General features: G+C 39.9%; 1 protein-coding gene across 1 annotated transcript in view; it reads right to left on the bottom strand.

The window, feature by feature from the left end:
- Positions 1-3,695: 3,695 nt before the first annotated feature.
- rassf4.L (Ras association domain family member 4 L homeolog) overlaps positions 3,696-25,313 on the bottom strand; it is an 82,611-nt gene continuing 60,993 nt past the window's right edge. Inside the window, exons 5-12 of the mRNA XM_018225624.2 lie at positions 18,951-19,096; positions 14,802-14,869; positions 14,225-14,373; positions 12,798-12,899; positions 11,590-11,641; positions 7,848-7,969; positions 5,626-5,723; positions 3,696-5,123 (exon numbers count right to left, since the gene is read on the bottom strand). Coding sequence (XP_018081113.1) covers positions 5,054-5,123; positions 5,626-5,723; positions 7,848-7,969; positions 11,590-11,641; positions 12,798-12,899; positions 14,225-14,373; positions 14,802-14,869; positions 18,951-19,096 — 807 coding nt within the window. The 3' untranslated portion in view covers positions 3,696-5,053. The remainder of the gene's footprint in view (positions 5,124-5,625; positions 5,724-7,847; positions 7,970-11,589; positions 11,642-12,797; positions 12,900-14,224; positions 14,374-14,801; positions 14,870-18,950; positions 19,097-25,313) is intronic.

Here is a 25,313-nt window from a genome sequence, read left to right as displayed (position 1 = left end):
GGCACTATGCCAGATCTCAATGAATCCTGAAAAATTAAGTAAAGAGGTTTGGCAATCACAGAGCTAAGCTCGCTAATTACCCTGGGATGTATACCATCTGGCCCCGGACCTTTGTAAATCTTAACATGTTCTAGTCTCTTTTGAATTTCTTCATTTGTGAACCATGCATCATTAGTTGTATTACTAGAACTGGGACTATTAAGTAGGAAACCTTCACTTACTGGTTCCTCATTTGTGTAGACAGATGAAAAATATGAGTTCAGAATCTGCACTTTTATTTTGTTTTCATCAACCAGCTGACCCCCCTCTGATAGTAAGGGTCCCATCCCTTCCTGCTTCATTTTTTTACAATTAACATATTTAAAAAATAATTTTGGATTTTTTTTTTTACTGCTTGCTGCAATATCCTTTTCTATAGCAATTTTAGCTTGCCTTATAGATTCTTTGCATGATTTATTGGCCTCCTTGTACCTTATAAATGTTTCGGCTGTACCAGCTAACTTGAGAGCCTTAAAAGCATGTCTTTTCTTACCCACCTCAACACCAACACTTCTATTGAACCAAAAAGGTTTTACTTTGCAACGACGTTCCTTGCTTACAAGTGGAATATACTGACAAGTATATTTATTAAGCAGCATTTTAGACTTCCCATTTTTGTTCTGTGTTTAACCCTGTGAAAAGCATTTCCCACTTAATATGTTGCAGAGATGCCCTTATACTGTCAAAGTTTGCACGTCTGAAATTTAGCGTTTTAGTTACTCCCTTATATCCCTTCTGCAACAGAATCTCAAAGGAGACCATGTTATGATCACTATTCCCTAAATGCTCACCCACACAAATGTTAGAAATTAGTTCAGTATTATTAGTTATTACAAGGTCCATTCAACACAACCATGCAGAAAACATCCATTAGCTCACATTACAACAAATAAGTCCAAGACCCTGGACTAGAAGAGCTTAGTTTAATAGTTGCCCCCCCATAGATATGTTGAACTATTACTCCCATGGACCCATTAAGCCAGCTATGGAAATGTTTAGCTTCATTTTGCAAAAGGGTAAAATATCTGACTTTAGGGTAGTCAGGTATTTATCTGGGGTTAATATGTTTGCTTTATTGAGGGTATTGTGGAATTAATACTGCTGTAGCAAGTCAAAATGTACATTTATTTGCCAGGCAGCTGTATGTCTGTGTATTTATTTTTTATATTTTTGTTTATTTGCCTTCTCCATCTTTCAAATGGGCTCACTGACCCCAACTAAACAACAAATGTGCTTTAAGGCTACACATTTAGGGGGTTATTTTCTAAAACTAAAATTTATATAATTTTTTTTATTAAAATAAGCTCGACCAAACTCCCAGCCACGATTTTAACTTTTTTGTTAATGAAATAACTCGAAAACTTTGGTACAGGACAAGACTCGATAAAATTAACTGAAAACTCGAATTGTACACATTGCTCCATTTTTTCAGGTCATTGCCGAAAATCCAGAATTTTTTGGATTATCGGAGGAAACCCACCGCAGATCACGAATCACGTTCACAAATTGTAAAAGGTACATCTGCCATTGACGTCGACATGATCTTGGCAGGTTTGAGATGGTGGATTTGGACTTTTAGCAGCTTTGGGGTATAATAAATCTAGAAAAATTCATGTGCGCATGCGTGAACGCCGCCGTGTATGTGTGCATGCAATGAACGATGGCGGGTATGCTGACTCGTATGTGCACATGCATGCCGCCCCACTGGCCCACAATATGTTTGTTTTTTAATGGGCCCAGCCAAACGGGGATTGTATCTGTGCTGGCAACTGGGGGCCGGAAGTAAGTTTAGGAAGCAACGTTAATAGCAGGTCTGGGCCGGTGGGCCCACAACAGCTGGGCCCACCAGGTTTTTTCCCAATGTCCCGCTGGCCCAGTCCGACCCTGTATTCCTCAGAACATATTCCAAATGTTTCAAACATTTAACGTTTTTGAGAACTTGACCTTCATTATGTGCTATGTGGTGTCACAGTTTAGTCTCACTGCTGAGTTCTAACACCCTACTAAACTGTCAAGCCCTGAAAATTGACAGTTAATATTATTGTAAAGCTGACCATGCAATGCCAGATCCTCTAGTTAGCAAAGTCATCAAACAAACAGATCTGGGCCTATTTTGGACCAGCTTGTGGGTGAAGACTACATCAACACACTAAATGAGAGTGGCAGAGGGCCTAGAATACTCAACACTTATACTTAGAATACTCAACACTTGCACTTGTTTCTTGTACTTTCACATTTGTAACTAGCTGAGTTGTCCCTATATGTAAGCATACACAGTAATCATGAATTGAGCTATTCGCTGGTGATCCTTCGCTTCCATTCCAACCATGGAAATTTACTTTTTTATTTTAACAGTTTAACAGAGAAAAAGAAATTTAAAAAATTTAATTATTTGCTTAAAATGGACTCTATAGGAGATTACATTTCTATAATACAGTATAAGGCTTTCTGGATATCAAGTTTTCAGATAGAGAGCCCACCACTGTATTACTTTCTAGTTCCCTGTGCCGTCTGTTAATCCTTAAAGGAATTGTTCAGTGTAAAAATAAAAACTGGGTAAATAGATAGGCTGTGCAAAATAAAAAATGTTTCTAATATAGTTAGTTAGCCAAAAATGTAATGTATAAAGGCTGGAGTGATTTGATGTATAACATGTCAGTCAGATCACTACTTCCTGCTTTTCAGCTCTCTTGGTTTACACTGACTGGTTACCCTGGCTACCAGGCAGTAACCAATCAGAGACTTGAGGGGGGCCACATGGGTCATATCTGTTGCTTTTGAATCTGAGCTGAATGCTGAGGATTAATTGCAAACTCACTGAACAGAAATGTACCATGTGGCCCCCCCTTCAAGACGCTGACTAGCTCAGAGTTAGAGGGCTGAAAAGCAGGAAGTTGCATTCTGTCTGTTTTATTAGACATCTGTTCACTCCAGCCTTTATACATTACATTTTTGCCTAACTAACTATATTAGGAACATTTTTTATTTTGCACAGTCTATCTATTTACCCACTTTTTATTTTCATACTGAACTGTTCCTTTAAAGAAACAGTAATAACAAAAAAATTGATGTGTTTTAGTGAAATGGCAATACAATTTAGTGTTGCCCTGCACTGATAAAACTGGTGTATTTATTTAAAAAACACAACTATAGTTAATATAAAACAAGCTACTGTGGGCAGCCATTCAAGCACAGGATAAACAGTAGATAGCAGATATGTTCTGAAGAGTCCCATTGTATACTACAGAGCTTATCAGTCATCTGATGTTTGACAGTCGCCATCATCGAACTCCACTGGGACTTATCCTTATATTTTACAATGGGGGTATTTTATTCCCTATATACAATTTCTTTCATTAGGCAAATAATTCCATTGTAGATATATACATTATCTGCACTTTCTAATGAAAAGATACAATGTTACTTATCAAAAGTGCAGCAGTTTAGAAGACTAGCAAGATTAAGACTTTAATGCTGTTGTTAAGTAATGTTTAAGGAGATACTTAAACATTCTCTGCTCATATAGAAATAACAGCCCTGGATGACTGTTCAGTAGCTGCAAGTTGAAGGAGTGGATGCACAAACTGCAGTTATAAGGGAGACAGAAAGCATGAATTTAGCGGATTAAAAAGATTATTCAAGACATGAGACAGTAATTATATCTTTCACAATGACAGTTTTTTAGTGTGTGTTTGAATAGGCAGACTACCCTTTATCCCTCCAACATCAATTTATTTTCTCTGATTCTCCAAATTTGTTATTTTGAAGTACATGAGAAAAATCATACAAGCTTGTTTAACAGGTTTTGGAGGAGTGGTGAAGCCAATGTATTAATTTGTTTCTCCCTTCTTTAAATATCAGTGGTCCCTGTAACAACATTTAGCACCGCACAGGCAATGAACAAGAAAGTAAGGTATGCAGTCTGGCTGTATAGACATAATTTCTAGAACACAAGCTTTTTTTATATGAAAAATACCTGCAATTTTTCATAGGGTTTTCTAAAGGTGGCTCTTAAATATGAAATATCTAACTTTTCACTGAAGAGGCATTATATATAAAAGCTATTGAACTGGTCAGAGCTGAAAATAAGCTTCAATAAAAACAAGGACTTCAAATACATTTTTTACATGACAGAAATAAATAGAAGGTCAGGTTAATTGTTTTTTTTATTGTTACTGGTCCTTAAATGTGTATTATGGAAATAGCAAACTAAATTGACACAGCTTAAGAAAATGATCCCTGTAAAAATTATGAACTTATCATTTTTAAAAAAAAACTCACATGGGAGCAATGCCTAGATATTATTTTCTATTTTTGTGTATTTAATATCAAATCATCCTTTTCAACTTCATAGTATAAAAGTACTGCATTTTGCTGTGTTATTATGGCGTCTCGCTGGTGTTCTTTAATTGCTGCCACATCAAAAGGCAATCCCTGCTTGAGGTAAAAAGAATAACAGTGGATCATCCCTTGACATTAAAACTTACAGAACTCATCCTAACTAGCAAATAGGAACAGACACAATTTGAGTGAAAGAGTAAGTGGACATGGGTGGTCAGTAGTTACAGGGCTGCTGCTTCAGATACTTTCTTGCATTCAGGAACTGCCTTGAGTTCTACATGATCTAGCTTAGAGAAAGCTGTACAACAGTCTCTGATTGGTGTGACTGGGCAAAAGCTGAGATCTTTCTTTCAAAACTAGATGTTCTCTTTATTCAGAGATAGATTGTTGTTATTAATGCATCACTGACTTTTTATCCTTTTTTTTTTTGTACATTACTTCGATAAAAGTAGAGTGTATGAGACTGAACTATTTGCATTTGTGTGTAGCCAAGGCAATCTCCCTTTTGCTAAGAAGCAAGTGTTTTTTTTCCTGAGAAAACAAGAACTTCAGCTCGAACAAGTGTGCAACTGCAAGTGAGCCATGCACTGCTCTTTAAATACAATGTCCCCGATTGCAGTAGTGTAACGGGTCATTCAGCCCACATCTGCTCTCTGTGGTACAGAAGTGTTGTTCAGGCGTAACTCTCACAACTATTTAATTGCTCCAAGCGCTGCATCATCATCATGCGTATGGCAGTATATCTGTAAAGTTGAAATATATGTTTAGAGATTAAGAATAAACAGGAACAATATTCCACATTTATGAGCTATTATGAAAGTTTAGTTACAGTTTAGAGAACATATGACATGGAATATGGGATAATAAGATGGGCGTATGCATGCTAAAACTTAAAAGCAGACATATACATTTGCTGATGGCAAGAATGTAAAAAGTTTCAGCTTCAAAATATTTAAGGAAAAACTATATAACTGTCAGTGACATAAATAGTCTTTGTAATTCTGCAATGCCCTACAATATTTTGTTCAAGATGGTTTAGTAAACCATCTCTATGTAATGTATGTTCCCTTAGGGTACACTCTGGGTTTTGCTGCCCATAGAGCTGCTATAAGTTGAGTGTTGAGTAGTGGAACAATCGCAGAGCCCATTCCACACATAAACTTTGTTTCCAGCAAAGACCAGTCTTTACACTAGTGCAAAATGAGCAAGGCACACCCGTCTCTTGCTTTTTGCAGCTTTACTTACTTTTCGGTCAGTTTGATGATCTCTCTGTCTTCTTCTTCCTTCAGTTTCATAACAAAACTGTCCAACACAGGCATCTCAAACTTAATATACTGGGCCACCTAGTGAAACAGCTATGTTAGTGAACTTCTAATGTTTATTTGGTGCCAGGAAATAGAGACAAAACATTCCAAAATGTATACATTTATAATATGCAGATCCTGGTGTGAAGTGTGCTCCACCAAGGAGATTATAGTGTGGGCTTGTTACACAGTAGACACTTGCTAGACCAACTCCAGTTGGTAGAGCTCAGGCATAGAGAGTGGAGTCCCTAGGAGCAGACTGTAAAGTCTTGAGTTGCTAGAGTGGTGTGAGTATTAAGCATTGTGAACTGTCCTGTCATCGGAAAACATGTTTTTTTTTCAAAACATATCAGTTAATTGTGCTACCCCAGCAGAATTCTGCACTGAAATCCATTTCTCAAAAGAGCAAACAGATTTTTTTATATTCAATTTTGAAATCTGACACGGAGAAATGCTTTCTCTGTTTTTCTTTCTCAATGTAACTGAATGTGTCTCAGTGGGACATGGGTTTTTACTATTGAGTGCTGTTCTTAGATCTACCAGGCAGCTGTTATCTTGTGTTAGGGAGCTGCTATCTGGTTACCTTGCCATTGTTCTTTTGTTTGGCTGCTGGGGGGGAAAAAGGGAGGGGGGTGATATCACTCTAACTTGCAATACAGCAGTAAAGAGTGATTGAAGTTTATCAGAGCACAAGTCACATGACTTGGGGCAGCTGGGAAATTGACAATATGTCTAGCCCCATGTCAGATTTTAAAATTGAATATAAAAACATCTGTTTGCTCTTTTGAGAAATGGATTTCAGTGCAGAATTCTGCTGGAGCAGCACTATTAACTGATTCATTTTGAAAAAAAATGTTTTTCCCATGACAGTATCCCTTTAAGAATTTAAACACACTGGTGGGTAAAATGTGCACCTTGCCTGTAACCCATAGCAACCAATCACTGCTTAGATTTTTTCAGCCAGCTGCAATTAGTTGAATAAAAGCAAAAATTTAATTGGTGGCCATGGATTACTGCCCAGGTACAAATCTGCCTAGTGTTCATAAAGGGCCACTGTTCTTCTATTGTGTTTAAAGCAAAATTAAAGCTTAACTAAAGAAGTAGGGCAGAAATGTTGTACATTATATTTTGGGCTTAAGTACCAGGCCAAGGCAACCACAGCCCTTTAGCAGTAAAGCTATGTGCCTCCAAAGATATCCCAGTAGCTTCTAGTCTTCTTTTCCTGCTGCATATGCTCTGTGCTGCTGTCAGGTACTAAGCTTAGGGACCAATGCAACAGATCTGAGCGTATGCGTGTCACAGACACTCTTCACTCAAAATTCAAGATGAGAAATCCTGTGACAACTTTGAAGGCCTGGATCATTACTGGATGCTGATCTTCTAGGCTGGTTATACAGTATATAAAATATGGCAGTGCTGTCCAAATTCTGTGGTACCGAGGGACGGAATTTTTCTGGCCTACATGGTGGAGGGTCAATAATGGAAGCCAAATTGTTGGTGCTCACTGCAGGGATATCACTTATCACTCATTTGCGAGAAAGGTTAAGTGATATCAAGACATACCCTTAAATCCATATTCCTCATCCTCCCCTGTAGATAACACAACCCCCCACCAAATGATTAAACACCTTATGGGCCCCTAACTACAATTTTCAGTTTTCAAAACTAAACTGAAGCACAAACCCCTACCAGGCTTATGTTTCACAGGCAGAGCAGGGCAAACACAGGGAGCATAGGGCAGGCAAAGTAAGGCACATCCAAGGAGAATAGGGCAGGCATAGTATGGCACACACAGGGAACATAGGGCAGGCAGAGTATAGCACACCTAGGATGCATAGGGCATGCAGAGTATGGCACACATAGAGCATAGGGCAGGCAGAGTACGCCATGCAGCCCTAGTCACTGGCCTGCCTTAGATAAAGGGGATGAGGAGGGAATTGGCTGCAATTGGGATTGGCGAATCTCACCCTCATTTACACGGAAATTATGGGGAAAAAACTATGGGAAAGAAAACCTAGCAATTTGAAAACTACAGTGATTTGCACATTGTGGTGTGGTATTATCCCTTTAATCTTCCCATGTCACTTGTGCATGACTTTGCAAGCAGCAAAAAGTTGGGGACTGTTGTGTTCTCTTAACTTTGCAGTGGCTTGGGTTACTTACATCATGTGAAATTTCCTCTCCAAGGTCAGTCTCCATTAAGAATATCTTGGCAATCCTTTCACTGGGTCCTTGCAAAATCCTGCAGATCAGTGGAAACTCTGTTTCTCCAAGTTTTGTTCTCTCTTTTTGAAATACAGAAGCATAATAAAATTGCAATATTCAATATAATGTGAAAAAAATATACATAAATATACACACACACTAGGGATGTGTCAAATCCCAGGACCTTTTGCATGTTTTCGATTTGTGTCCTTTGTCGTCAGCTGAACTGAATCCGACCCCAATCATGTGAATTCAAAACTCATGACAAATAAAGAAATGCATTTTTGCACACAGATGATAGATACCATTATTTTATTCAACTGTTAATATTAAAGCTATGGTTTAGACTTAATTATTCCGCTAATATAATAATATATATGTATTTAGATATTAAATATAACATTCGTTTTATATTTAAAGGAAAACTATACCCCAAAATGAATACTTAATCAAAAAGTGGCATATTAAAGAATCTTACCAAACTGGTCTATACATTCAAGTGAATCTTGCCCTTTTACATCTCTTGCCTTGAACCACCAATTAGTGATGGTCTGTGTGCTGCCTCAGAGGTCAACTGACCAGAAATACTAAAGCTCTAACTCTAACAGCAAGAAGTGTTGAAGCAAATAACAGAACTCTGTCTGTTAATTGGCTCATGTGACCTAACAAGTATGGTTTGTTTGGTATGTTTGTGTGCACAGTGAATCGTACGATCCCAGGGGACGGCCCCTATTTTTTGGCACAGATTACTAGAAAAGTATATTATTATGAAAATGGTTTATGTACAGGTAGCAGAGTTTTACATATGAACTGTTTTATGCAATATCTTTTTATAGAGACCTACATTGTTTGGGGTGTATAGTTTAGCTTTAATCGCATATGAAGTACAAATTGAATAGAAAGCAAAAATATGATTATTCACCAATGTAATTTTTCTTACAGAAGATGTCACTATTGAAGCTCAAGGTAGAATAATGTGAATTATTGATTTAAAGTTAACCTTTAAGTATAGTCAACTATTTGCGTGTGTATAATTTGGAACAACATTTGCATCATTCTGTTATTTTAAAGACATTTCTTGAAAAAGGGTTTGACTCAGTTACAATATTTACACTGCTTAGATATACCTGTATATCTGCTACTAGCCAACATAGCAATGTGTTGTACTGTATAAACATAACTTGTGACAGGGCCCACCAAACATTAGCTACATCTATTACCACTTGGTCCTTTTCGGACCAATAGCTGACAGGTTCCTTTATGTCTATAGCTGGAAGCATAAATGGGGAAGAGCTTTGGTGAAATGTGGCAAAAAAAACACTTGGGTGTGCTATGTGCCTTAGAGAGGTTGGATTCTGATTCTGATACATACCTGCTCTAACTTGTGAATCTCTAATGTGACATTACTCCAAGGATAATGCCACATAGGGACTGATCAACCCATCTGCTGGCATCAGCCTTAGAATAATGTCACATTAGAGGCTTACATGTTAAGAGCCGATATGTATCAGAGACCAGTGTCGGACTGGGATGCCAGGGGCCCACCAGAAAACCTTTGGCTGAGGGTCCACTTGTAACAGGGGCAAATATCTCTTGTGCCAGACCCATATTAACCCTTGATGTACCACCAACCTTTTGTGTGGGGGAAACCTTTAGTGAAACACATGATGCATAGAGTTGCAGTTGAAACTCGTTCTCCTTACTGTCACGACCTTCAGTTAAGCAGCAGCAGATTCACAGGGCTCAATCTCCCAGCTTTCCACATATGACTCATTCCGTAACTGCACACTGCCAGGGGGGACACATGCTCACTGGCACCCATCTTGGTGCCTGGCCGGCTCAATCCAGATCTAGCCTTTCCTCTTAAAACCCGGCTTGGCGAGATTCTCACTGGGAACACTATGCCCACACACTCCTAGTCGGGCCATAGCTGCCCATGCTAATTACCTCTCTAACTTACACTCCCTAGAGCAGTGATCCCCAACCAGTAGCTTATGCACAACATGTTGCTCCCAGTGTCCTCAAAGCAAGTACTTATTTTTGAATTCCAGGCTTGGAAGCAAGTTTTAATTACATAAAAACTAAGTATAGTGCCAATTAGAGTCTCCTGTAAGCTGCTAGTTCACATAGAGGCTACCAAATAGCCAATCGTAGCCCTTATTTGGCACCCCAAGGGACTTTTTCATGCTTGTGTTGCTTCCCAACTCTTTTTATATTTGAATGTGGCTCACGGGTAAAAAAGGTTGGGGACCCCTGCCCTAGAGAATACTATTTTACCCTATTACATCTTACCCTCCTGAAAACGAGACACTTCCTCGTGTCTGCCTATTAAACTATTATTCTATATGTTAACACTTTCCAAACTATTATACCTCCTTTCCTAACTCAAACTCTGTATTCTCCTAGTCTCTTTTCTCTACATACTATACTTTATTATTCCATTATAAAGCCTCTTTGTTCCCATAAAGAAATAAGAAATTATCATGAAATAGGTCAAATTGTTAGAAGCAAGAGGCCCACTGACACCTGGGCCCACCGAGAGTTTTCCTGGTTCCCAGTGGGCCAGTCCGACACTGTCAGAGCCACTGTGTTGGCCTGGGTGCAGCCATGCAGATTTCAGCCCCCAAAATCAGGGCCAGAACTAGGGGTAGGCAGTAGAGGCAGCTGCCTAGGGTGTAATAATAAGGGTGCCCTGGGCAGCTACCTCTAAAATTGTCTTCTGCCTACCCCCAGTCCCAGTTCCCTTTTGACACCCTCCCCTCCGTTGCTGTCCCTCCCTTCCCTCCGTCGCTCTCCTCTACGTCCCTCCCCTCAGTTGCTCAGCCCTTCCCCCTCCCTCTGTTGCTCCCTCCATCGCTCAGGGGGCACACACACAGGGGGCTGGACTTGCTGGCCGGGTTCCCTAGGGCTCCCGGCCAGCCTGGTACGGCCCTGCCCGAAATACATTCTTGTGTGCTTCTTGTTCAACCCCATTTGGCATTGGCCATAAACTACCAGATCTGCTTGATTGGCTAATATTGCTGGTTAATGTTTTAGCAACAGAAAACACCTTTGCTGCTGTTACTAAATTGGTATGTGGAACTACCTGTATTTTATTTTCCCAGGGTTTCTAATAAAGGAAATATTTCAAAAGAAGTTGATTTGGCAACATAAAAAAACACAACATACATTTGTCACTGAGACATAATGTCTAGGTGCTGCTGGAGTGCCACAGGAATCAATGAGGTGTGAAAAGATTACAATCATATTTCAGAGTGCAAAATGAATGACAGAAATTCATGTTCCATTTCCCCCTAATAATTTAAGGGTGATTGTTAATAGTATAGTTACACTAAAATATTTTTAAAATATGAATGTACATTAAAAGTTAATAAATCATGTTGATCGTTTTTTACTGAAGGGACTACTGCTGCACAAATATGGCAGCCCCCTCATAAAGGAACATGGGGGAATCAGCTAGGTAATGTAAAAACATTCGGCAGATATTTTATGGCAAAGCTATAAGTTGCTTTCAAAGGCAATATTATGATAGATGTAAAAAAGAGATAATTTCTATTGTTCATATCTCTTTAATAACTAGTTTTAGGATTGATTTAAAAAACAAAGGGCACCAAGCAGTATTTTCACCTAAAGGTATCAAAGGAAAACGCTGCAGGATGTAATATTTATTTTAACATATCATTTGTGTTTTTGAACTTACCCCCTGATTCATGAAGCAAATAAAGTGCAAATTCATTAGGACTGTTTTCCACCTGCATTAAAAAAACAAAAAAGAGAATTGATGAAAAAATGCTGCTTCCTGATGGACATGTTTATTTGCAAATTTAAGCATCATGCAACACAAGTGATTTGTAACAAGCTAAACAGTTTTCTGTGGGGACAATAGAATATGTTGTACTGTGTTATCTATAGTTCAGGAAAAGAAAAAACAATATTTTTTGTGGTAACCTGATAAGGACAATCAGTCCAGCAATTTGCATCAAACCTTAAAGAGCTTACAATCTACAGTAATAATGTAGAATTGCTGAGATATCTCTGCTGAGCACTTTTGCAATACAGGTATGGGATCAGATATCCAGAGGCTCATGATCTGGATAGTTCTGAAATATGAGAATGACATTTTCGGATTTAAGCAAAACATTCTTATTTTCTCCATTAGTAATTAGCTATTATATTATACTAGAAGTAACTTTGCTAGCATATAACTTTGCATGTTAGTGGCAAAACATTCCTAATGTTTTTATGTTTTAATTATGCTGAAGCACGGTATTTTAAATTATGCACCTTTTCTGGAAAACCCTGGGTTAAAAAAGGTTTTATAGATATTAACAGTTTTAGACTGCTAATATTATGGTTTTGGCACAGCTGCTCACCAGAGGGTTAAATGAAATATGTTTACAAAAAACTGCTATTGAAAAAAATAATGTACCTTTCAAAAGCACTCAGAAAATGACTCAGGAGTGTTACGTTAATTACTTTTTGAGAGGACAAGGTTCTGGGTATTGGATAGAAGAAATGTGAAATGTGCACTCCTAATGCCATAAACACACACAGAGGCCTATATATCATGCTGTGTAAAATAAACGACATAGGAGGAAGGTGATAACATTACAAACATTGGGAGGAAGGCCCTTGAGCCACAGCCTTGGTGGGTCCTGGATACCCCAGACTGAAGCTGACCATCTGATCGCCAGGCATTATTATGTAAAAAAAAACAAAAACAATGTCTATTTTGCTGTAAAGCATATAGATGAAATGAAAATATTTGCTATTAGCAATTAATTTCTAAAAGTAATAATTTGAAAAATAAATATACATATTTCTTTGGTCCAATATTTATTCGTAGGAAATAATCTACTTTTCTGGTCATATTTTCTACATTTAATTCCACATATTTACTCAGCCTACCCTGAATTTCCGTAGCAGCAGCTTCAAGACTTGACATGTATTCATTTTACTCGTAACACGCACATTTGTGACTGATCCATAGGCTGGTGTAAACACAGAGGTCTGATAGAAAGCAAGACAGGATGGTGGTAGAAAAGTTATAGGAAGTATTAGAAAATCTAAAAACGCATAACTTACTCATACTTTATTATATAATACAAGTATGGGACCTGTTACCCAAACTGCTTGGTACCTGGGACTTTCTGTAATTTATTTTGCTTCCAGTAAGGAAAATTAATTATATATTAGTTGGGATAAAGTACAAGGCATTGTTTTATTATTACAAATAAATATGTTTTGAAATATTTGAACTATTTCATTAAAATAGAATCTGTGAGGGATGACCTTTTCGTAAGTCTGAGCTTTATGTATAACGGGTTTCTAGATAACAGATCCCATGCCTATTTATAAAACTGCAATACTTCTCAATGAGGAATAAAAGGTAAAATGGCCCCAAGCCATCACATCCCAGTGAGTTTATTCAACACAAATCAGGAAGTATATTGTGTTCTAATATGTCTTAGTGCATATAATATTCAAATAGACTACAAAGATGGAGATTGTTCCGTGTGTTAACCAAAAATAATGTTGCAACCACATGAATATGCATTAGATCTAGGTTAGTGTTACATATTGCATATTTTCACTTCAGCCTGCTGGGTCTTGCCTGCAAACCTGAATTCTCTGCTGCAGTCTTGGTTGAAGAGGTAAGAAACACGTTGGGTGCAGGAAGGAAAGGTGTTGTTATACAAATTTGTATGAATATTTTTTGGGGATTTCTATATGTTTAACTGCAATTTGTTTTGCCTTCAGAAAAGAAGATTAATTATATATAAGTTGGGATAAAGTAAAAGGCATTGTTTTGAATATTTGAATTATTTCATTAAAATACTATGATTATTTTGTCACATTTTATTCTTAAATAATGCAAATAATGGTATTGCTTGAGGGACAATCTCAACCTTGAAAATGAATAAATAGACCTTTCCAATTTTATTTTATATTATTGTATAATTGACATGCTGTAAGTTCTAAGAGGGAGCAACACCACTCCTTTTTTGCTCTAGCTCTTGGTCAATGCTTACAAGATGCTAACAATAGTTAATAAGGCTTAGCATATTTTATCTAGGGTTGCCACCTGGCCGGTGTTTTACTGGCCTGGCCGTAAAGATTATGAGTGATCCCAATGTTATTTATAGGGGAACAAGATAAATATATAGGAAGGCCGTATTTTTTTCCAGAAAAGGTGGCAACCCTAATTTTATCCCCAGGTTAGAATTTATACTGAGTGGGATGTTAACCTAAGTTCCTTATATGTTCCTTACTGAGAATACGTTCAAGTAGAAATATGAATGACTCATGTACAAACAAATCACTATTTCCTGTACCTTGTGGTTGTAGAAGTGACCATTGATAGAGAACCTGTTACTTTTCAGTTTCTGCACTTCTCCTGGGCTTCGGAGCTTTGTTCGCATCTGGACAAAACTGGCATCGCTTCTTGTCCTCTTCAGTTGTGGGGTTTCCTCCTCACTTACATCTGTAACGTAATTATTCCAGGTAGTAGAATCAGGCCCGGATTTGTGGAAAGGCTACCTAGGCCCGGGCCTATGGTGGCAGGATTTTAGGGGGAGCGGCATGCTGCCCAACCACACCCACGTTGGTTTAAAAACACTGGGAATGCGCTGGAGATACAATGATTTTATAAATTTCCTGTGCACCAATCCCCATTGCTCCAGACCAGATAATGAAAATTTGCATAAATAAAGGGGAGGGGACAGGGGCGACAAACAGCAGTGGGCCTAGGAGCGCCCACTATGTAAATCCGTCCCTGAGTAGAATAGTCTGCCTATCAAGCTAGAGTGATAACTGCAAATGCTACACGCAGTTTCATTTGTGTTTGCATACTAGGTAAAAAATAGAAGCTCATTTACATTCAATTGTACCATATTCTGCCTTCTTACTTACTTCTGCTATTGGTATTGTTATTCAGTTCTTCTGGGTCGTATGGGCTTTCCACTGGCAGTATCTCTGGCCTGTGCAACAAATAAATGCAATTCAAGGTAGGAATTATGAAAACATGAAGTACATGTAAACACACGCAGGGCTAGTTTCTTCCTCTTACACAGTCTTAAGATTTTAAAACCTATTGCTTTCTCCCATTATCCAATAATAAGGTACAAATACAAATTTTTCGCATAAACCAATATGGGCAATTTGCAGTAACCAATGGAATTTATCACACAGCAGAGCATTTGACGTCCATACCCAGGGCAGCCATCAGGGGGGGACAGGGGGGAGAGTTGTAGGGGGCCCCAAGGGTAAGGGGGGCCCGGCCACGCCACACTTACTTGATTAGCCAGCCCCCCCCATCTTTCTGAGAGCTGCTGACTTCGGGAAGGCATGGACGGTAATTTTCTTATAATGTGGGGGGGGGGGGCCTGGCCACCAATATTGGCCACCAATTTTTTTTCCTCATGTGGGGTCCTAGCCACCAATATTTTTTAATGGGGGGGCCCTGGCTACAAATTTTTTTTATGGGGGGCCCTGACCACCAATATCTTTTTATTTTTTTTAACATGTGGGAACCCTAGCCACCAATATTTTTTTTGCTTTTTACTGTGGTGGTGTGTGGTGGGGGGCGGACCTGTGGGGTGGGGAGGACGGACCTGTGGGGTGGGGCTTGCGGTGGGCGCAGCCCAGGGGGCCCAGGAAATTTTGTCATATGGGGCCCTGTGATTTCTGATGGCGATCCTGTCCATACCACCCTCATATGGAAGAACTATTGTAAATTCCCAGGGCACTATTCCCATTACCCTTCTTGTTGAGGCATTAGGCAGCCCATGTTCACTATCCTAGCTCAGACACCAATGGCAGATTTATCAAGGATCAAAGTAAAAATTTTAATTTTCTAATTTTTTTTATGGCCAAAACTGTCAAATTTGACTAGGGAATTGTTAAAATTCGATTCGAGTTTTTTTAAAAAAATTTGAATTTTCGAGATTTATCATACTCTGGCCCTTTAAAAACTCGAATCTGTTATAGTTAATGGGAGAGGTCCTGGGTTCAATTTGGAGTTGTTTGCTGCCTTCCTGTTTTGAGTTTTGAAAATTCTCCCATGAATTCGAATTTCGACCCTTGATATAGTGACTGCTATACTTCTTCTTACCTACCCTCAGCCTGCTTCTATTTCTTTTTCAGATCTCTTATCTTCCAGTCTTCCGTTCTCTCCCATTCCCTCCAGACTAAGACCATAAAACCAGGGTGTGGTCCCCTTTTTATACCTCTAGACTCACTATCTCCCTCTAGTGATGCGGGAGTATATTGCATCCACACTTCTATTACCATTTATCCACACTTCTATTACTATTTATCAAGTTACACTGAACACCCCCGTATTGCTTACACACAGGTTGAAAAATAAGTTAAAATATGTATATATTCAGCATATCTAGGTTTTGGCCCAGTTTTCACCCTGTGTTTGAACTCACTCTAAATTGTTTTGTCTGTAAATGGCTTCTAAATTGTTGATCATAAACTCTGGGACCTATACTAACAAGCTTCAACATGAGTGAGCATCTAATCCATTGGTAAGCACTAGAGGCAAGTACAGGCTCAATTTCTGAAAACTTGGATGGGCAAAAAAAGAATGCAATAGCATTATTGTATACACAGTGCAATAACATTTTCCATTAGTTGTGCTCTGCTAATTTCAGTTTTCTTTCAGATATTTTAAAAAACAAAATGATAAAATATCAATAACCTTTGCAGTGAAATACAAGCTTGCACAAGGTATAGGAAACAATAAAAGAGTCTGTGTGAAGGAAATAATCAGCAAATCAATATGACCACATGTCCAGAATGTGACTGGCACACTGCGCTTTATATAATTCACATGATCGATTATTTTCGGATGTGCAAACAGGTGCATGAAAGCTCATGTTAATTACAAGTTTTCCTTAGCATATATGAAGTTGTATGGTCTGCTCTTATTTTACTTTGTAAATGCTTATTTCAATAAAGATCTAAAACCTCTTACAGAAAAACATAGAAGACAATAGAGCTCATTTACAACTGCCCCTGCTGCATGATAGTTTCTTGTTTGTTTTCCTGAGCTATAGCTATCAAGTTATAAAATACTATTGGACTAGGACTGCATTGGCACTTTGATGTGGGTCTTCTACTGATGGGTCTGCATTGGCCTGTATTAGGATCCTATCTTTGGTCCAGGGGCCAATTGGATCAGGCTGATTTGGCCTGACACATGGTTGGTCATCAGCCAAAGATCAGCTTGTTTGGAGACCTTCACCATAAGATCTTTGAGCAGGGCCCTCTCCTTGTTCTCCTTAATACTATGAACCATAAAATATAATCTTCAGTAAGATGTCAAAGTCAATGTTTGTAGGAATAAGTTATTATGTCTTCTGTTTGTGTCATCTGTAGGAGACAATGACATTATATAAAAAATAGTAATAATAACTTACCATGAGCAGGGGTGCAAGTGCTGGAGTGATAGTGAGCCCATACATTGTAATTATAATTACAAATTATAATTAATGCTTCTGTTTTCTGTGCCTTGCACCTTGCAAACAGGCATGTAATAAAAGGGGAAACAAACAATGGAAATGCTAGTGGGCCAAAAGATTATATAGTGCTAATGGGATCCTTGAAGCATTTCAAATTAGCGCAACTGCATGTATGCTTCATTGCAAATCAGACACAAGTGTACCAAACATTTTCAAAGTCTGCCTGTTCCATATCCTGTGTTTGTTGGCATTATTTCTGGTGTTCGCTGTGCAAATGACACATGAGCCCTATTCTTGTGGTGCAACTTAATTCAGAAACATTGTATCTTTTTATGGCTGTTCAGTGCAGGATATTAAAGAGAAACTTGGGACTGCTGAATGAGCTGTCAAAATTGTGACTGTCCCATGAAAAATGGGACAGTTGGGACGTATGTACTGTATGTAGAAGAAACTTTTAAATAGGTCTGGGGTTGGGTCGGTTACCAAGCAAAATACTAGGTCACAGCTTAATAATACTGTAATACTAAACAGAGTAACATTACATTAATTTACAGCTTCCCTGTTGGTTATATTGAAGTATTCACTAGCACGCAATTCTTAAAGGCAAACTGTGTGATATGTAAATTTCTTTTCTTAGGCAAATGCCAAACATATTTAACAATTAAAATCTTGTTATTTCATATATTTTTATTTATATTATATTTTACATATATTTTCATTATTACATTCACTCTTCATTATGCAAACCTATTGTGCTGCCACAAAAACATTGCACAGCATCAATCAAATGTTTTGAGGCAGCTGGTAGCACCCCTGGTCCACTGAATTAGATTTATAAACAGCACCTCATGTTCTCTGTCTCTTCTGCCCCTTCCAGTTACAATTCTTGGTTTAATTACCCACATTCCTGCCAGACAGTCCACCTTACCACTGGGCTTCCCTTACACGCAGGCCATCTGCAAAAGCTATTGACTTTTCTAACTTACAATATTGTTCCGTCAAGGTGGGCAATAATGTGTGTCCTATGCACAAAACACATTGTATTACCTAGATCTTTAGATGATTAGTAATCATGGGTCCCCCTCAGGGGCCTGCTAACTTAGTAATATGGGGCCCCATGATTAGCTGCTGTAAGATGCCATATACAGTAATTATTTATCTGGCAGGGGTTGTTTGGGCCTTTGTGTACATTAAATGCCAGGGCCTATTTTGACTCCCAGTCCAGACCTGGTATGGGGTCCTGTTTATCCCATGTAGATTCTGTATGTAGTATAGATCCTCTTCCTTCTTCCTTCATGTGGGCGTGCATGCCTAGTTGAGTTAAAAGCCAACTTTTTTGCTTTACTGCATGTGCGTCAGCCTCTGGATTTTGAAGAAACAAGAAGAAGGAAGAGGAGCACTCACTCACAAGTTCCCTGGGCTTGTGCAGTTTTCTGATAACAGGAGTGCTGGCCCAGGTCAGATAAGTCACTACAATCCTTAGGAGGTGCCCTAACATTTGGCACCCCTCTTGGATTGGAGCTTTGCTTCTCCTTTAAAAGCTAATCCACTTCTGCTGCATCGTATCTAACATACATTCAAGTTCTCTCACCTGGTTTTTCTTAGTGACTCCTGCCTCCAGGGCTCTGAGGGGCTGAAACATATCCGCTCGTTATCGTCATGCATCTGTAGTCTGATTGGCCGTCGCAAACCCCATGAGATATTCAGAAGGCCTTCCACCACAAGATCTCCTCCCTCCTAGTTGAAAAGTTCATTACATGGTAAAATAATAATGAATGCAAGAATAATATTAGAAACCACAAGTGATTAGTGAGTAAACATCAAGTGGCAACTCTACTACTATGAATTTAAAGTGTAAAAATATATAAATATAATTGGTGGAGAGGTAATAAAAATATTTTGCAATTCTCATGCAGAGGTGTTACAAAGACAATATGGAACATATTTTTCTACTGTTCCACACTAGGAGTAAATTGGCTTGCAAATGGCTGATGCCACTGTGTTCTGCACCACCGCTGCTGCCATGAGGCGACTTGAGAAACTTGCCTCAATGGGCAGCAGACTGCAAGTTACCAGGGGTGTCAAAAAGCCTCTCCTGGTAACTTAAAGAGTCTGAAATTCTGATTTATAAATCAGAATTTCATCTCTTGTATTGCAAAGAGCACGATTACACTTTCTGCACTAGTGATGCGTCCCCTTTGAGCAGCTCCGGCACAAAAAAACAAAACTCAGCACGGAGGGGGCTGAGCCACCTCACAATGGCCCTACTCCAGAAACGCCCCTAGGTAAGTGCCTGATAGCTCATCCCGAATTCTATAACCTTAATATATCTGCAAAATTCCTGATCTCTCCCATTCTCTCTCCCACTTCACCAACTCCTACTTTTTCTGGTTCTGAACCAGCTCCGATACAGCTCTGTTTACAAGGGATGCTGCATGCTGTAGTTACAAAAACAGGCTATTTCAGAAATTAGTCAAACTGAAAAATATTTCATTCCTGCAGGGCTGCTGGAGGGCACAAAGGTACTCAGAAAAACAAAAAAGGTGAAGATAGCCATGCAACAAAGGGGAAAAATACAGTGCTATGCTACTGTGTAAAGTTGCTACTTTTCTAGTAACCAATAGCAGAGAATCAGCAGGTAGCACAAACCTTTTATTGCATTATCCCATTTGTGTTTAAGATTTCACAGAGAAATAAAATCTCTGCACAGATGTGCATCTGATCAAACAAATAAAATGGACCAAAATAAAATTTCTGCTGGGTGTCGTCAGCAAGCGTTTCTTAACTTTATTCCCAGCTTTTTGACTAAAGAATTGTTGTAGAATTAATTATGCAGCTAGCTGTAATTACTATTGAATATTGTAAGAATAGATTTTACTCTATCAAAAGGAATATGGACACGCATTTTTTTTAGATCCCGTCACATACTGTAAGTTAAGAAAACCTGCTGGAGGCAGATATGGAATACCAGGTGCAAAATAACAACAGCCATATAACCTAGCTAGTTAACACAACTGTATCGCCCTGTGAACTCTATGCACTTTTGTGGTCATGCAGAACAGGAACTTTCAAGCTGAGTGACTGCTACCACTTCAATTAAGGAGGGGTTAGGGGGCGTGTAAAACTGCACAAGGGAGACTGTGCCAGGGGTAAGTCCCCTCTCCAGGCTACTTATGTGATATTTATTCTATGTGCTGTTGGGAAAAGGTAACACTGGGAGCTTGAAAACTCATAGCAACCTTCCTGTTAATATTTATACTTATAGTTTGCTTTAGTTTATTTTTGTTTTGTTCTACCATACAGCAGATCTACATTATTTGTTAAGTGTAGCACATGGGTGCATTTGTGTAGACATAGAATATTAATTTTTAAAATTTGGTGATAAAATATTAAAGGGGTTGTTCACCTTTTAGTTAACTTCTAGCATGGTGTAGAGAGTGATATTCTGAGACAATTTGAATTTGGTTTTCATTTTTTTTAATTATTTGTGGTTTTTGAGTTATTTAGCTTTTTATTCTGCAGCTTTCAAGTTTGCAGTTTCAGCAATCTGGTTGCTAGGGTTCAAATTACTCTAGAAACCATTCACTGATTTAAATAAAATACTGGAATAATATTATGAGAGGGCCTGAATAGACAGATGAGTAATAAAAAGTAGCAAGAACAATACATGTGTAGTCTTGCAGAGCATTTGTTGTATACATGGGGTTATTGACCCCTGTTAGAAAGCTGGGAAGAGTCAGAAGAAGGCAAATCATTAAAAAAATATATATAAAAAATAAATAATGAATGAATGACAATTTGAAATGTTGCTTAGAATTGACCATTCTATAACATACTCAAAGTTAAAAGGTGAACCACCCCTTTGATAGAACTGTTGGCACATGTGGGTGAGTAGGAAATTCTAACCACAATTTTCACTATATTGAAGTTTTTGTGCTAGCACTTTGATTTGCTTGCTTTACTTCTCTATGAATTGTTCTCACCAGGAGTTTAAGACCTTTTCAGAAAGCCCTTGCAGTACGTGTTATACTGCACATTATGCTTTGTGATGACTAAGCTGAGTTCTCATCCGGAATAATTGTATCTAGACGCTTGCTTCTGACATTACGTGTCAATCTGGGGTCACTCTGTTATGTGCTCACTCCAACAATCAAATTCTTTTGGAAAAAAAAAAATTGGCTGCAAGTTTAAGAAAATCACACCCCAGTGAGAAACACTTGTAAATGAACTGTACAGAGGAAGTTTCCAGTGACTAGACTAGAAACCATTGTGCTCTCACAATACTTTTGCCTGTATTATTAACTGCAGAACAAAATAAGGGATGTCACGTAGATAGTGAAGATTTCTGAAAGGAGAGTTGAGAGTTGCGCATTTATAGTATTGTTCATGTAATAAAGGGAGACTATTTCAGCCCTTTTACGTTTACCTGACTCCATGACTATTTACCACGTAAATGATCAATAAAATCCACTTGACTTGACTTGATCTAATATAATAAAAACAGCTCAACATGGGGGCGGGGCCTAGCGCTGAACCGAGTAGCACGCATGTAGCAGGAGCTCTGTGTAAAGGGGTCTAATTAATCCTATTTCTGGGTGCCTAAGCTGCAATGACTAGGCAGCGGAGACATTAAACGAAGCAGAAACCTGAAGGGAACTCTCCCAGAGGTAATATCGCATCTTTCTTCCGTGCACAAGACAATTGCACCGACTTCTCAGCAGACCCGCGTCGGCCATCTTGGACCAGAGGCCTTGATGACGAAGCAGCTGGAGTGGGGCAAATGAACGAGGAAGATACAGTAACCACGCCTGCACCTTACCCGCCAGCCGACAACAGTAAGCGGCAGATGACCATCCAAGCACAAGTACACGGTACGCGGGCGGATGCCCCGCGTACCACCCCAGACAGCAGTGCATCGGCGTGGAGTTCGGTAGACGGAGCAGACTGGCAAACCGGACACACCCGAGACGGCACGCCTGTGGGGCACTTGTCTAACGCCGCCACTAACGGTACCGTACCAAGCAACCCCCTACTCTGCACTCCCGGCGATACTACTACTGGAGCGCTGCCCAGCCCAGCGTTTACCATCCCGCCATGGCCTGATAGCCATTATACGCCAAGGGGCACCGGGGCTGCTACCCCCGCACATATGCAGTCTGGGCCGATTCCTGTGACGCAGCATAGCAGTGGATTGGCGGCTGCCGGTCCATGTACCACAGACCAAGCAGCGCTGACGGCGGACTTGAGAGCGATCCGGCAGTCACTCACCGGCCTGCCCACTAAAGCAGACCTGACCCAGGTGGTGTGCAAGCTTGAGAGTGCCTTGCGAACAGAATTGGCTGATCTCAATAAGAACTTTCAACAAGTTAACAGTCGGGTCCAGGCACTGGAGGAAACTCAATCCGCGCAGTCGGATCATGTTGGGGCCCTCCAGAAAACAGTAACTTTTCAAGCCTCGCAGATATATCTCCTGCAACAACACCTAGATGACCAGGAAAACAGGGGAAGGCGCAATAACATCCGCATTAAAGGGCTCCCTGAAGCCACTGGTCCGGAGGACCTGAGGCCCTCGGTGCAAGGCATTTTCAATCAACTACTGGGTAGGCCTCCTACAACTCATATCGAGATTGATAGAGTACACAGAGAATTGCGACCGCTAATGCCAGAGGCTCCCACTCCGCGAGATGTTATATGTCGTGTTCATTTTTATGCTGAGAAGGAGCGAATCATGTCGAAGGCTAATTTAGCCAGAGACTTTGACTTTGATGGAGCTAAGCTCAGATTTTTCCAAGATCTATCCAGGACTACAATGGCCCAGAGGAGGGCGTTGCGTCCATTGCTGCAGGTCCTCCAAGCGAAGGGGATTAAATACAAGTGGGGATTCCCCTTTGCCTTAACAGCTTTCCACCAGGGCAAACCCGCCACTTTGAGGAATCCGGCGGATCTAGAAGGCTTTCTGAAGCAGCTCTCTTTACCCCCGATGACGTTGCCTACGTGGAAGGGACCGGACTCCTGGAGATTTGCTGCGGCTGGAACGGCGAGGCCGGCTTCGGAGTGATGTCGTAGTGAAGGATCTGAGATGATCGATTCTATTGCGAGTCCAGTGAAGCATGGTCGAGACCAACAGCCTTCATGGTTTCAGATTGACTCAACAGTTACTCTTATACAGTTACAGGTTTATGTTTCCTTCTACGCCTAATCTCCGATGACCTGGTAATGTATGGACATTCTACTATGGAGCAGTTTTGCTCGTATGGTTGATGGACATAGAGTTTTCATATACCTTTCTTTCACTGTTTTTTGTTCTTTGCAAGTTGATTGCTGCTCTCTATGTCTTCCACCTCTGTTCTTTTTGGGCACCCGTCCAATTACGTTTAGGTTTCTATTGACCCCCTACGACACCAGAGTTTTCTATGCGGCCCTTAGGGCAGGTGACGGACCACCACCCCCCCCTAGGACACATGTGGGACAGGTACCCACAAATACGAGAATATTGTTACAGTTAGATTTGTTTGTCTTTTTGATATGTGTTTTCTTGAAATGCACCCCCTTTTCTTTTTCTTTCTTCCTTTTGGATCAGATCACAAGCTTCCCTGACATGCAATTCGCTCCAGGTGTATTGGACCTCGGCGGTTTTGTTCCTCACAGCACGTCCTTATGGCAGGATTACGGATAACATCCATTAACTACTTTATGAGATGCATAGAGATAAGACTGATATACTCCTAGTGCAGGAAACTCATTTTAAGGTAGGGCATAGGCCCAAGTTATCCAACAAATACTTCCCGAACTGGTTTTGTAATGATAACCCGGTCGCTAAATGTAAGGGTACGGCTATAGCAATACATAAAAACTGTAACTGCACTGTGAAAGATACGAAAGTAGATGGCACTGGGCGCGTACAAGCCATCAAAATAGAAATTCAGGGGACTGTTCTAACGATCATCAATTGCTATGCCCCGAACACAGGACAGACGCAGTTTTGGAACAAATGTTATTGCTTTTAGAGGGGTTTATAGAAGGTCAGCTCATTGTGGGAGGGGACTTTAACATGGCTTTCAACCCCCGCCTTGACACTTCGACTGGCAAGTCTAGCATTCCATTCCACCGTTTACGTCAGGCCAAACAGGTTCTTTATAAGTACCAGCTTATTGATCCCTGGAGAATCCAACACCCGACTGTCAAGGATTTCACATACTACTCCCCCCCTTTCAATCAATACAGCAGAATTGACTATATCTTAGTGTCCCATCACATCCTAGACTGGGTCTCCTTATCCGACATTAGACCGCGAACTAATTCCGATCACAACCCCGTGTTTATAGACATAAAAATTCCTGACCTCTCCACTCGCCAGTGGACCTGGCGTCTTAACGAATCCTTATTGAGGGACCAAGACTGTATGTCTGATCTGAAACAAACCATAACAAATTTTCAGCGAGACCACGAAGGGGACGACACGACCCCGCTGACGAGGTGGGAGGCGTTGAAGTGTGTGCTTCGGGGCACTCTTATTAAACACGGGTCTAGACTCAAGAGGGCCAGGACACTGAGGTATAGTCAATTACTCCAGCAGATCCATGTGTTGGAGACCACACACAAGGCTGACCTTGATGCTGAAACGTACGGTAAACTTCAACAAGCCAGGCAGGAGCTTAAGGACTTGGCCGAATTCCAATACTGCAAATACATTGAGAGGGGCAAGGGGAAATTTTATGCTTGGGGCAATAAATGTGGTAAGCTATTGGCGAGGTTGTATAAGCAGCAGCAGAATGTAAATTATATCCAAACCATCCAAACAGTTGAGGGGCAATCCACCCACCATACCAATAAGATTGCTCAGACTTTTACTCAATATTACTCTAAATTATACAACTTAAAGGCGGACCCCCTCCCTGATGAACAACAACTGAAGGATTACATAGCTGCAACCACCCATTCGCGTTTAGTAGAT

Source organism: Xenopus laevis, chromosome 7L (genome assembly GCF_017654675.1).
Source record: "Xenopus laevis strain J_2021 chromosome 7L, Xenopus_laevis_v10.1, whole genome shotgun sequence".
NCBI lineage: Eukaryota > Metazoa > Chordata > Amphibia > Anura > Pipidae > Xenopus > Xenopus laevis.
Note: the sequence above shows the minus strand (reverse complement) of the source record. Positions and strands in the feature narration are given on the sequence as shown.